This window comes from Danio rerio, chromosome 4, assembly GCF_052040795.2.
Source record: "Danio rerio strain M-AB ecotype USA chromosome 4, GRCz13ab, whole genome shotgun sequence".
Taxonomy (NCBI): domain Eukaryota; kingdom Metazoa; phylum Chordata; class Actinopteri; order Cypriniformes; family Danionidae; genus Danio; species Danio rerio.
This window is the reverse complement of record NC_141024.2, coordinates 73205715-73220673: the sequence shown is the minus strand read 5'-3', so window position 1 is coordinate 73220673 and position 14959 is coordinate 73205715. Positions and strand designations below refer to the sequence as shown.

General features: G+C 34.4%; 1 protein-coding gene across 4 annotated transcripts in view; it reads left to right on the top strand.

Moving 5' to 3' along the window:
• tmem19 (transmembrane protein 19) overlaps positions 1 to 14959 on the top strand; it is a 29463-nt gene that overhangs the window by 6955 nt on the left and 7549 nt on the right. For all 4 annotated transcript variants that reach the window (XM_088649765.1, XM_087246461.2, XM_087246464.2 and 1 more), the window contains 2 exon segments: positions 11120 to 11233; positions 14087 to 14224. In XM_088649765.1, the coding sequence (XP_088505891.1) occupies positions 11120 to 11233; positions 14087 to 14224 (252 nt within the window).

Sequence of the window (14959 nt, the reverse complement as noted above, 5' to 3'; positions counted from 1 at the left end):
ATTTTAATGATTATAAATCTCAGTTGTGTCTCCATTCTGAACACAGCTATTGTGGTCCAGTGGTTGGCATGTTAGGTTAAGACGCTGCGGACCCGGGTTCGATCCTCATTAGAGTAACTTATTGTTTTCGTTTTTATTGTTAAGACATATAATACTGTTAGGGTTGTTGAACATTTGAAGTTCTAAAGCAGCTGTTTTTTCAAAAAAAGACGTGATAGTGTCATTAGAAACTGATTTGGAAATGACCTTATTTTAATATAGTCAGTCGTGAATTGAGGTGGGCCGGTCTGAGGCTTGATACTCCAGGGCTGAAAAGGTGTCCCACTCCGGCCCTGTTAAGGCCCTTAAAAAGTCTTAAACGCTTCTTTGCAAGGCTTTCAATTTGATATCATTTTCAGATATGCAGCGTATGCTAAAGTTTTCCTGAATTAAATCTGCGAATATCAGTAATATCCTGCTAGATTTGACATCATGCTGCTTTGGTTACTGCAGTAACCAAAAACACCATTATTTCTGCAGCTCAACCTGCTGAGTTAGCTAGATTTAATCGGTTTTTATTCAGTATATGATTAATGTTTGAGTTGTGGACTAGTTTCTTACATATTTAGTAAATATACTGTAAGTTAAAATCTCGCCAGTGATTTCAGTTGAAACCTAAAGTGGTGTTAAGGTCTTAAAATGTATGGAAAGAGTCTTAAAAAAGGTCTTAAAAGGTATTAAATTTCACTCTCTGATTCCGATATATACTCTGTAACGGAGGCCAGCTAGTGTGTGCTGTGCAGGTAAACCTCACTCCTCTGACCTCTAAAGGTGCTCTAGCGACAGATGCTAGAGGTCATGGTCTTTAGCCGCCTTGTTAGAGCAACCGACTCCCATGCGGAAGGTTGCCGGTACGATCCCAGCTCGGAGCGGGTTGGGCGGTGTAGGACCGGTGGGGTTACATTGGTGCCGTGACCCGGATGGGAGTGAGGTTTAGAGGGGTGAGTGTAACGGAGGCTAGCTAATGTGTGCTGTGCAGGTAAACCTCACTCCTCTGACCTCTAAAGGTGCTCTAGCGACAGACGCTAGAGGTCATGGTCTTTAGCCGCCTTGTTAGAACAACCGACTCCCATGCGGAAGGTCGCAGGCTCGAACCCAGCTCGGAGCGGGTTGGGTGGTGTAGGACCGGCGGGGTTACATCTGTATGATAGAAGTTACACATTAAGGGGGTTTCCACTCCTTCCTGAACAGCAGATTCAAGCACTTTTTAATAAAGAATAATTATTTTTAATAATGGTAATTAATTAATATTTTTAAATTATTATTATTATTTATTTTTATTTATTTGTTAATCAAGCACCTTCACACTCCGTCATATGCAGCGCCATGATAGCCCTTACTGTACCTAACTACATCTAGCCTACACTTAATATGTACATATTAAATATGTTTTGAATGTGTAACTGTTCAAAAAAAATTATGTCATGGTGGCTCAGTGGTCAGCACATTCACCTCACAGCAAGAAGGTTGCTGGTTCGAGTTCTTGCTGGAGCAGTTGGCATTTCTGTGTGGAGTTTGCCTCTTTTTGGCGTGGGTTTGCTCAGGGTGCTCCGGTTTCAACCACAGTCCACAAACACACGCGTTTATAGGGGTATGAGTGTGTCTGAATGTGTTTCCCAGTACTGGGTTGCAGCTGGATGGGCATCCGCTGTGCATAACATATGCTGAATGAATTGGTGGTTCATTCTGCCGTGGTGATCCCTGATAAAGAAAGGGACTAAGCCGAAGGAACTGACGTCATGTTCAAAGAACTAAAATGTGCTGATGTTTTCTGAAATATTGGTAAAATGTGCGTTTATTTGTCATAGTTATTAAATTTAAGATTTTTTGCAAGCCACCTTGAGTTAAATAGTTCAGTTTTACAATTGTTGCGTCCATTCTGGCTCTGACAATAGCACATTTAGCTTAGGTTAGCATAAATCATTGATTAGACCATTAACATCTCACTCAAACATTTAAAAAAAAAAAAAAAGCTGATGCTAACGGTCTAATCCGATTCAATGATTTATGCTAAGCTAAGCTAAAAGTGCCTTTTTAAAGAGTGTTCCTCTAAAGCAGCGGTTCTTAACTGGTTTGGCCATGGAACCCACATTTTGACATGGTCATCAACACCGCGGCCTAAATTTTTAGGAACTATAATGTAATTTGTATTTATTTGTTAACATATACAAGAAGTGACCGACAAATCATAAGAAAATCACCAGGACTTACAAATAAACAATATTTTACTGCTGTCATTTAACGAAATATATGAAATTATAGAAATATTACAAAGTAAAAACGACAAATGTTTGGTTTCTAAAACAATATTATCTCTAAAACAATATTATCTCTACATGTGACACACTGAGGTTTTAAACCTTTTTTGCCGTCAATATATGTAAATCCAGCCTGATCTCACGAGAAAACGTAAGTATTTTACGTTTTGCCAGTTTAGTGGCTAATTCGTACAAATTTGTAGGAGTTCAGTCGTACGAAATGGTACGATTTTAAAAAGGAGGCGTGGCACCTGACCCCACCCCTAACCCCAACCGTCATTGGGGGATAAGCAAATCGTACTAAATTGTACGAATTAGATCGTACGAATTCATACGAATTAGCCACTAAATGAAAAAGTTACGAATTGCCATGAGATTGTGTTGGTAAATCCATACTTTACATATTCTTGCGCTTCGACATATTTGTTGCTATAATCAAACGAAATTTCACATGTCGAATGGTACAGTTGTCGCTCACGCATTTCAAAATAAAAGTCTTACATAAGCAAAATTAGTTAAAAATGAAACGTTTGTTGTTGTTTTTACCACACACTCTGCGACCCACTGAAAATGTTCCCGAGACCCACTTTTGGGTCGCGACCCACCAGTTGAGAAACACTACTCTAAAGGAAATTGACTAAATATGTTGTTTTGCAGGCGCTATGCAGTTTTTCGACAGCAGCACAGTCCAGTTGTTGAAATCACACTGTACACAAATTTTAAATTAATTAAATTAAAGCCTTTCTGTGGACATATGGTTGTTTTTAAGTGCTATTAAATGAAATATTAATGATTAAATGAAGGTATTAAGTTAAATTAAATTGGCTATTGGCAAAAGTATAGACGTACAATGTACTGGATATGTGCTCCAGGGTCAAAGTTAAGGATCTAAACATTATAAATAAGCTTAATCATAGAAAGTCTATATTTATCATCATTTTAAAATCATAATATAAATACAGTTTTTTCGGTATTTTTACCTTTCAGAATCCGCCAATGTGTTACAGGAAACAAAAAAAAAACTGTCTATTTAATATTCATCTTATTTGCACATAATGATGGGCGCATGTTAAATCTATAAAGCGGAAAAGAGAATTGTGTCCACTTTGTCATTGTGATGATTGGATTTGAGAACACATCGAGATTGTCCGTCGAGTAAACTGCAGGAACCACATGTTTCTGGAAACATCAGGAAGCTTAATGTCATTTTCCCCTTTGAAAAGTACAAATTTTTAACAAAATATGCTGTTTAAGATGGAGGCGTTTTCAAAGAAAGACTCTTCTTTTTCCTGGAAAAGGCTTATTTTACAGGTCACATGAGTTAAACAGACGAGTTTTACCATTTTTGTATCCATTCAGGGTCCAGCGGGAGCACATTTAGCTTAGCTTAGCATAAATCATTGAATCGAATTAGACCATTAGCATCTCAATCAAACATTTTTAAAAACTGATGCTAATGGTCTAATCTGATTAATTGATTTATGCTAAGCTAAGCTAAAACCGTCGAGTAAACTACAGGAACCACATGTTTCTGGTAAAATATTTAACAAAGGTTCAAAATAAAGTCACCTAGAGATTTTCACCAGAGGTTTTACTAGAGTTTTACCATTTTTGAATCCATTCAGGGTCTGGTGTGAGCACATTTAGCTTAGCTTAGCATAAATCATTGAATCGGATTAGACCATGAGCATCTCAATCAAACTTTTTGAAAAAAGCTAATGCTAACGGTCTAATCTGATTCAATGATTTATGCTAAGCTAAGCTAAAACTGTCGAGTAAACTACAGAAACCACACGTTTCTGGTAAAAATATTTTTAAAAATTTCAAAATATGCCGTTTAAGGTCACGTAGATATTTTCACCAGAGGTTTTACTAGAGCTTTACCATTTATGAATCCATTCATGGTCTGATGTGAGCACATTTAGCTTAGCTTAGCATAAATCATTGAATCAGATTAGACCTTTAGCGTCTTAATCAAACATTTTCAAAAAAGCTGATGCTAACGATCTAATCTGATTCATTGATTTATGCTAAGCTAAAACTGTCGCTTAAACTACAGGAACCACGTTTCTGGTAAAATATTCAACAAAGTTTCAAAATAGGCCGTTTAAGGTCACCTAGAGATTTTTACCAGAGGTTTTACTAGAGTTTTACCATTTATGAATCCATTTAGGGTCTGATGTGAGCACATTTAGCTTAGCTTAGCATAAATCATTGAATCGGATTAGACCATTAGCATCTCAATCAAACATTTTCGAAAAAGCTGATGCTAACGGTCTAATCCGATTCAATGATTTATGCTAAGCTAAGCTAAAACTGTCGAGTAAACTACAGGAACCACATGTTTCTGGTAAAAATGTTACAAAATTTCAAAATAGGCCGTTTAAGGTCACCTAGAGATTTTTACCAGAGGTTTTACTAGAGTTTTACCATTTAGGAATCCATTCATGGTCCGGTGTGAGCACATTTAGCTTAGCTTAGCATAAATCATTGAATCGGATTAGACCATTAGCATCTCAATCAAACTTTTTCAAATAAGCTGATGCTAACGGTCTAATCCGATTCAATGATTTATGCTAAGCTAAGCTAAAACTGTCGAGTCTGTCGAGTAAACTACAGGAACCACATGTTTCTGGTAAAATATTTAACAAAGTTTCAAAACATGCCGCTTAAAGTCACCTAGAGATTTTTACCAGAGGTTTTACTAGAGTGTTACCATTTAGGAATCCATTCAGGGTCCGGTGTGAGCACATTTAGCTTAGCATAAATCATTGATTCGGATTAGACCATTAGCATCTCAATCAAACATTTTCAAAAAAGCTGATGCTAACGGTCTAATCCGATTCAATGATTTATGCTAAGCTAAGCTAAAACTGTCGAGTCTGTCGAGTAAACTACAAGAACCACATGTTTCTGGTAAAATATTTAACAAAGTTTCAAAATATGCCGTTTAAGGTCACCTAGAGATTTTTACCAGAGGTTTTACTAGAGTTTTACCATTTTTGAATCCATTCAGGGTCTGGTGTGAGCACATTTAGCTTAGCTTAGCATAAATCATTGAATCGGATTAGAAAATTAGCATCTCAATCAAACATTTTCAAAAAAGCTGATGCTAACGGTCTAATCCGATTCAATGATTTATGCTAAGCTAAGCTAAAACTGTCCAGTCTGTCGAGTAAACTACAGGAACCACATGTTTCTGGTAAAATATTTAACAAAGTTTCAAAATAGGCCGTTTAAAGTCACCTAGAGATTTTCACCAGAGGTTTTACTAGAGTTTTACCATTTAGGAATCCATTCAGGGTCTGGTGTGAGCACATTTAGCTTAGCATAAATCATTGATTCGGATTAGACCATTAGCATCTCAATCAAACATTTTCAAAAAAGCTGATGCTAATGGTCTAATCTGATTCATTGATTTATGCTAAGCTAAAACTGTCGCTTAAACTACAGGAACCACGTTTCTGGTAAAAATATTTAACAAAGTTTCAAAATAGGCCGTTTAAAGTCACCTAGAGATTTTTACCAGAGGTTTTACTAGAGTTTTACCATTTATGAATCCATTTAGGGTCTGATGTGAGCACATTTAGCTTAGCTTAGCATAAATCATTGAATCGGATTAGACCATTAGCATCTCAATCAAACATTTTCGAAAAAGCTGATGCTAACGGTCTAATCCGATTCAATGATTTATGCTAAGCTAAGCTAAAACTGTCGAGTAAACTACAGGAACCACATGTTTCTGGTAAAAATGTTACAAAATTTCAAAATAGGCCGTTTAAGGTCACCTAGAGATTTTTACCAGAGGTTTTACTAGAGTTTTACCATTTAGGAATCCATTCATGGTCCGGTGTGAGCACATTTAGCTTAGCTTAGCATAAATCATTGAATCGGATTAGACCATTAGCATCTCAATCAAACTTTTTCAAATAAGCTGATGCTAACGGTCTAATCCGATTCAATGATTTATGCTAAGCTAAGCTAAAACTGTCGAGTCTGTCGAGTAAACTACAGGAACCACATGTTTCTGGTAAAATATTTAACAAAGTTTCAAAATATGCCGCTTAAAGTCACCTAGAGATTTTTACCAGAGGTTTTACTAGAGTGTTACCATTTAGGAATCCATTCAGGGTCCGGTGTGAGCACATTTAGCTTAGCATAAATCATTGATTCGGATTAGACCATTAGCATCTCAATCAAACATTTTCAAAAAAGCTGATGCTAACGGTCTAATCCGATTCAATGATTTATGCTAAGCTAAGCTAAAACTGTCGAGTCTGTCGAGTAAACTACAAGAACCACATGTTTCTGGTAAAATATTTAACAAAGTTTCAAAATATGCCGTTTAAGGTCACCTAGAGATTTTTACCAGAGGTTTTACTAGAGTTTTACCATTTAGGAATCCATTCAGGGTCTGGTGTGAGCACATTTAGCTTAGCTTAGCATAAATCATTGAATCGGATTAGACCATTAGCCTCTCAATCAAACATTTTCGAAAAAGCTGATGCTAACGGTCTAATCCGATTCAATGATTTATGCTAAGCTAAGCTAAAACTGTCGAGTAAACTACAGGAACCACATGTTTCTGGTAAAAATGTTACAAAATTTCAAAATAGGCCGTTTAAGGTCACCTAGAGATTTTCACCAGAGGTTTTACTAGAGTTTTACCATTTAGGAATCCATTCATGGTCCGGTGTGAGCACATATAGCTTAGCTTAGCATAAATCATTGAATCGGATTAGACCATTAGCATCTCAATCAAACTTTTTCAAAAAAGCTGATGCTAACGGTCTAATTTGATTCAATGATTTATGCTAAGCTAAGCTAAAAGTGCCTTTTTAAAGAGTGTTCCTCTAAAGCAGCGGTTCTTAACTGGTTTGGCCATGGAACCCACATTTTGACATGGTCATCAACACCGCGGCCTAAATTTTTAGGAACTATAATGTAATTTGTATTTATTTGTTAACATATACAAGAAGTGACCGATAAATCATAAGAAAATCACCAGGACTTACAAATAAACAATATTTTACTGCTGTCATTTAACGAAATATATGAAATTATAGAAATATTACAAAGTAAAAACGACAAATGTTTGGTTTCTAAAACAATATTATCTCTAAAACAATATTATCTCTACATGTGACACACTGAGGTTTTAAACCTTTTTTGCCGTCAATATATGTAAATCCAGCCTGATCTCACGAGAAAACGTAAGTATTTTACGTTTTGCCAGTTTAGTGGCTAATTCGTACAAATTTGTAGGAGTTCAGTCGTACGAAATGGTACGATTTTAAAAAGGAGGCGTGGCACCTGACCCCACCCCTAACCCCAACCGTCATTGGGGGATAAGCAAATCGTACTAAATTGTACGAATTAGATCGTACGAATTCATACGAATTAGCCACTAAATGAAAAAGTTACGAATTGCCATGAGATTGTGTTGGTAAATCCATACTTTACATATTCTTGCGCTTCGACATATTTGTTGCTATAATCAAACGAAATTTCACATGTCGAATGGTACAGTTGTCGCTCACGCATTTCAAAATAAAAGTCTTACATAAGCAAAATTAGTTAAAAATGAAACGTTTGTTGTTGTTTTTACCACACACTCTGCGACCCACTGAAAATGTTCCCGAGACCCACTTTTGGGTCGCGACCCACCAGTTGAGAAACACTACTCTAAAGGAAATTGACTAAATATGTTGTTTTGCAGGCGCTATGCAGTTTTTCGACAGCAGCACAGTCCAGTTGTTGAAATCACACCGTAAATAAATTTTAAATTAATTAAATTAAAGCCTTTCTGTGGACATATGGTTGTTTTTAAGTGCTATTAAATGAAATATTAATGATTAAATGAAGGTATTAAGTTAAATTAAATTGGCTATTGGCAAAAGTATAGACGTACAATGTACTGGATATGTGCTCCAGGGTCAAAGTTAAGGATCTAAACATTATAAATAAGCTTAATCATAGAAAGTCTATATTTATCATCATTTTAAAATCATAATATAAATACAGTTTTTTCGGTATTTTTACCTTTCAGAATCCGCCAATGTGTTCCAGTACACAAAAAAATAAACTGTCTGTTTAATATTAATCTTATTTGCACATAATGATGGGCGCATGTTAAATCTATAAAGCGGAAAAGAGAATTGTGTCCACTTTGTCATTGTGATGATTGGATTTGAGAACACATCGAGATTGTCCGTCGAGTAAACTGCAGGAACCACATGTTTCTGGAAACATCAGGAAGCTTAATGTCATTTTCCCCTTTGAAAAGTACAAATATTTAACAAAATATGCTGTTTAAGACGGAGGAGTTTTCAAAGAAATACTCTTCTTTTTCCTGGAAAAGGCTTATTTTACAGGTCACATGAGTTAAACAGATGAGTTTTACCATTTTTGTATCCGTTCAGGGTCCAGCGGGAGCACATTTAGCTTAGCTTAGCATAAATCATTGAATCGGATTAGACCATTAGCATCTCAATCAAACATTTTTAAAAGCTGATGCTAATGGTCTTATCTGATTCATTGATTTATGCTAAGCTAAGCTAAAACTGTCGCTTAAACTACAGGAACCACGTTTCTGGTAAAAATATTTAACAAAATTTCAAAATATGCCGTTTAAGGTCACCTAGAGATTTTTACCTGAGGTTTTACTAGAGTTTTACCATTTAGGAATCCATTTAGGGTCTGATGTGAGCACATTTAGCTTAGCTTAGCATAAATCATTGATTCGGATTAGACCATTAGCATCTCAATCAAACATTTTCGAAAAAGCTGATGCTAACGGTCTAATCCGATTCAATGATTTATGCAAAGCTAAGCTAAAACTGTCGAGTAAACTACAGGAACCACATGTTTCTGGTAAAATATTTAACAAAGTTTCAAAATAGGCCGTTTAAGGTCACCTTGAGATTTTTACCAGAGGTTTTACTAGAGTTTTACCATTTATGAATCCATTCAGGGTCTGGTGTGAGCACATTTAGCTTAGCATAAACCATTGAATCGGATTAGACCATTAGCATCTCAATCAAACATTTTCGAAAAAGCTGATGCTAACGGTCTAATCCGATTCAATGATTTATGCTAAGCTAAGCTAAAACTGTCGCTTAAACTACAGGAACCACATATTTCTGGTAAATTATTTAACAAAGTTTCAAAATAGGCAGTTTAAGGTCACCTTGAGATTTTTACCAGAGGTTTTACTAGAGTTTTAACATTTATGAATCCATTTAGGGTCTGATGTGAGCACATTTAGCTTAGCTTAGCATAAATCATTGAATCGGATTAGACCATTAGCATCTCAATCAAACTTTTTTAAAAAAGCTGATGCTAACGGTCTAATCCGATTCAATGATTTATGCTAAGCTAAGCTAAAACTGTTGAGTCTGTCGAGTAAACTACAGGAACCACATGTTTCTGGTAAAATATTTAACAAAGTTTCAAAATAGGCCGTTTAAAGCCACCTAGAGATTTTTACCCGAGGTTTTACTAGAGTTTTACCATTTAGGAATCCATTCAGGGTCTGGTGTGAGCACATTTAGCTTAGCATAAATCATTGATTCGTATTAGACCATTAGCATCTCAATCAAACATTATTAAAAAAGCTGATGCTAATGGTCTAATCTGATTCATTGATTTATGCTAAGCTAAGCTAAAACTGTCGCTTAAACTACAGGAACCACGTTTCTGGTAAAAATATTTAACAAAATTTCAAACTATGCCGTTTAAGGTCACCTAGAGATTTTTACCAGAGGTTTTACTTGAGTTTTACTATTTATGAATCCATTTAGGATCTGATGTGAGCACATTTAGCTTAGCTTAGCATAAATCATTGAATCGGATTAGACCATTAGCATCTCAATCAAACATTTTCGAAATAGCTGATGACAACGCTGTAATCCGATTCAATGATTTATGCTAAGCTAAGCTAAAACTGTCGCTTAAACTACAGGAACCACATGTTTCTGGTAAAATATTTAACAAAGTTTCAAAATATGCCGTTTAAGGTCACCTAGAGATTTTCACCAGAGGTTTTACTAGAGTTTTACCATTTAGGAATCCATTCATGGTCCGGTGTGAGCACATTTAGCTTAGCATAAATCATTGAATCGGATTAGACCATTAGCATCTCAATCAAACTTTTTCAAAAAGCTGATGCTAGCGGTCTAATCCGATTCAATGATTTATGCTAAGCTAAGCTAAAACTGTCAAGTCTGTCACTTAAACTACAGGAACCACATGTTTCTGGTAAAATATTTAACAAAGTTTCAAAATAAGGCTGTTTAAGGTCACCTAGAGATTTTTACCAGAGGTTTTACTAGAGTTTTACCATTTAGGAATCCATTCAGGGTCCAGTGTGAGCACATTTAGCTTAGCTTAGCATAAATCATTGAATCAGATTAGACCATTAGCATCTCAATCTAACATTTTCAAAAAAGCTGATGCTAACGGTCTAATCCGATTCAATGATTTATGCTAAGCTAAGCTAAAACTGTCGAGTAAACTACAGGAACCACATGTTTCTGGTAAAATATTTAACAAAGTTTCAAAATATGCCGTTTAAGGTCACCTAGAGATTTTTACCTGAGGTTTTACTTGAGTTTTACCATTTATGAATCTATTCAGGGTCTGGTGTGAGCACATTTAGCTTAGCATAAATCATTGATTCGGATTAGACCATTAGCATCTCAATCAAACATTTTCAAAAAAGCTGATGCTAATGGTCTAATCTGATTCAATGATTTATGCTAAGCTAAGCTAAAAATGCTCCATTCAAAGTAATTCGCTAAGAGTAATATGTTGTTTTGCAGGCACTCTGCAGCCAGTTTCCCCATGGCGGTGGCTGTTCTCAGTGCTGATCCCACTCTTCATCACGTTTCGAGCATTTAAACGCAAAAGTCTTGATCATGGCGGTGCCATAGGAGGTGAGGAATAGGTTTTCAACATATGAGTTCCAATGGCCCTATGGGGTTGTTTTAATTCATTCAGTCCTTTAGGTGTCATTTTATTTTAGCCACTCATTGGCTAGGTAGTAAAGAGCCAGTCCACCAACAACCACAGGTTTGTTCATACAAACACACATTTTGGGGAATTTTATGTAATTAATAGCAGTTTTGCTGTCGGCTTTGTGTAAGATTCAACCTTTAAAGCCTTAATTTCTTCTGCTTTTTATTTGAAAATACAATTTTACAGCTCCCCTACTGTTTAACAGTTGAGTTTAACCATTTCTTAATTCGTTTATCTGATCTCCAGTTCTGGCAGGAGCACTTTTTAGCATAGCTTAGCATAAATCATTGACTCGGATTAGACCATTAGCATCTCGCTCAAAAATAAAATAGTTTGTATAGTTTTCCTGTTCAAAGCTTGACTTTAATTCGCATCTTTGATGTAAACATGGCTAATAACATGTTGGGTTATGAACAGGGAAGGTGCTTTGTGTATTTACTTTAAAAACATCCGAACGTTCCTTGAGATTTCTGTTCTGTTTGAGCTCCTGTGACTTTAAATGCTGATTTTTCAGATTCGGTTTAAGATAACTGGTCTCTTGGAGTCGAGTCTGGAGGACTTGTCTGACTTTTCAGGCCTGTTGTCGAATCTCTGAATCATTGAGGTCATTTGAATCAAATGCTTGATGCTCTCTCTGAACATTTCTTCTAACACCTTCAGATCAAGCGTTTCATCGAGTCTCAATAAAAGCAGAGCAGATTTAGTTTCATTTATCAGATCTAGGAGAGAACATGTTTTCAGCTGACTCTTTTAAAGGGATTATCTGCAGGTTTTATACTCTGTTGGTGTGTTAAAACAACTACTTGGAAAAATATGAATTAACCTGTCATAGCAAACACCAGTGGACACATCTATACTTATTTGATTTTATTTATTTTTTTTTTAATTGTTTTTAGTAATATTGACCCTAAAATGGTGTTTAAAAAAAACTTAAATCTGCTTTTATTCTTGCCGAAATAAGACAAATTATATATATATATATATATATATATATATATATATATATATATATATATATATATATATATATATATATGTGTGTGTATGTATGTAAATATATATATATATATATATATATATATATATATATATATATATATATATATATATATATATATATATATATATATACATATATACATGCAAAGACCTATTATACTTTTGATATTTTCTCACAGAACTTTCTGGCGGGAAACTGTTATTGTGTGGTCAAATATATACAAATATTTTGTTTTCTTTTTTAATTATTTCCCAAATTATGTTTAACAGATATATTTATTTATGTGTGTGTGTATATATATATATATATATATATATATATATATATGTATATATATATATATATATATATATATATATATATATATATATATATATATATATATTAATATATATTCATTCATTTTCTTGTTGGCTTAGTCCCTTTATTAATCCGGGGTCGCCACAGCGGAATGAACCGCCAACTTATCCAGCAAGCTTTTACGCAGTTTTAAGTTTAAAAATTTGTTTGAATTTTTTGCAGAATCACCATTAATCGCATCCAAAATAAACGTTTGTATTTACAATATTTATGTGCACTCGCTGTATATAAATGTCATATAACATACAAAAAAATTGAAAACCAAAATATTCACATATTTATGCATATCTAATTTATATTGGATTAATAAATATAAATAAATCTATTATAATAAAATTTGTAATTTAATAATCATTATTTAATTATTATGAATAATTATAATATTATAAAATAAATATAAATACAATATTTTCTCAAATATATACATATATATTTTGTGTGTGTGTGTGTGTATATATATTTATATTATATTATTTAAATACAAGCTTTTATTTTGGATGCAGTTAATCGCGATTAATCTTTTGACAGCGCTAATAATAAACTATATATTTTTAAAATATATAATAGTCTTTAAATATTTGAAACTAGGGCTGCACAATATTGGAAAAATCTGACGTTGCGATCATTTATTTTATTTTATTATTTTATTTTGCGATTATTTTGCTCCGATTTATATTGTGATATGAATTTAATTTCGGCCGACGACTTGAATAGCTTTATATGGAATTAAATCATTCACTTTGATTGTGATAATCTTGTATAGAGGAGTGAATCAAAGAAATTGCAAGAATAAATAAATAAGATAGCGCAAAAATAAAAGTGAAATTAGTTGTCAGACATTCAGGTACGGTAATGCGATACGATACTATCATGATATTTTGTCCTCGATAATGATAGATCACGATATCAGCGATATATCACAAGAAAACCATTCACAATATATCACGATATTTGTAAATACAGAGAAGAAAATGCATGAAAAAGTTGTATTTCTTTTATTAACAGCACATATATTTCTTAGAACTGCGACATTGAAAATGTAAACACTGCACATCCTTCATAGCTGATCAACAAAAATAATCCCAACTCCACATTGCAGAATCTGCGATGTGACTATTGCGAAAGCACACATTGCTGAAACGATATATTGTGCAGTTCTATTTGAAACACTATATATTCAAATTTATTCGTACAGGCTTGCTATATATAGGTAACACACTAATACATACGTGATTTTAAAGTGCTTGAAATTAATTTTAAGTTCTGAAAACTACAAATCAGCAGTGAAGGTTAACAATTCAGGACAGAAACATATTGCCATTGCGTGAGATTGAACATTACGTACTGTAATAATGCACAGTAGATGATTGTTAACAAATGCAAATCAGCTAATCTCCGTCTTTTCTTGCAGCGATGCTGGTTGGCTTTGTTCTTACTATGGCCAACATGAGCTTTTTTGCAGTTTTGCTCACCTTTTTCATCACGTCCACCAAACTTACCAGGTGGAAGGGGGAGATCAAAAAAAAGATCGACCCGGAATATAAAGAAGGTGAGTGTGTTGGGGGCGGTTTGTTTATACCTGCTGCCAGCTACACAATCTTTAATTCGCATTTTTAGGGTTTCGTTCTTATTTGAATCGCCAAATCAATTTATTTCTATTATTTGTCATGTGGTTTCGCTTATTAAACAAGTACAGAAAACACAAGCAGGAACAATAAATTCAAATAATAAAAATTGGCAATTTTTATGACACCCCTACAGCTAAGCGGTTGGTTTTTACCATTTTTGAATCCATTCATCCCATCTGCGGGTCTGGCTGGAGCGAACAAAGCACGATCTTTCTTGTATGTATTCTGTGATTGTTTTTAGAGCAGCCCAAGCTATTTATCAGCACATATTTTATTATTTTTTATTAGTATTTTGTCATTTTATCATTCTGAATGGATCCTTGTAAGTGCTTTTGCCAACTCTTTATTTAATTTACTGTGTAACCTGGGAAAAGTAGTTTGTTTAGAACCACAGCTACATTGATTTTCGACACAATTGCCCAAATTTGACATCAATAAATTGATTTTCTTTCAGTGTATGGATGGCAGGCTTATATACTTTATATAATTAACAACAACAATTGTCAAATGTCTGATAATTACATGATAATTTTAGCATCACGAACATTTCTTAGCTTTTACAGCTCTTGTTATCACTGTAAATTCAAAAGGGTCGACGCCAGTAGCCTAGTGGTACTGCGCGCTGACATATGGCACCAGTGTGCTCATGGCGACCC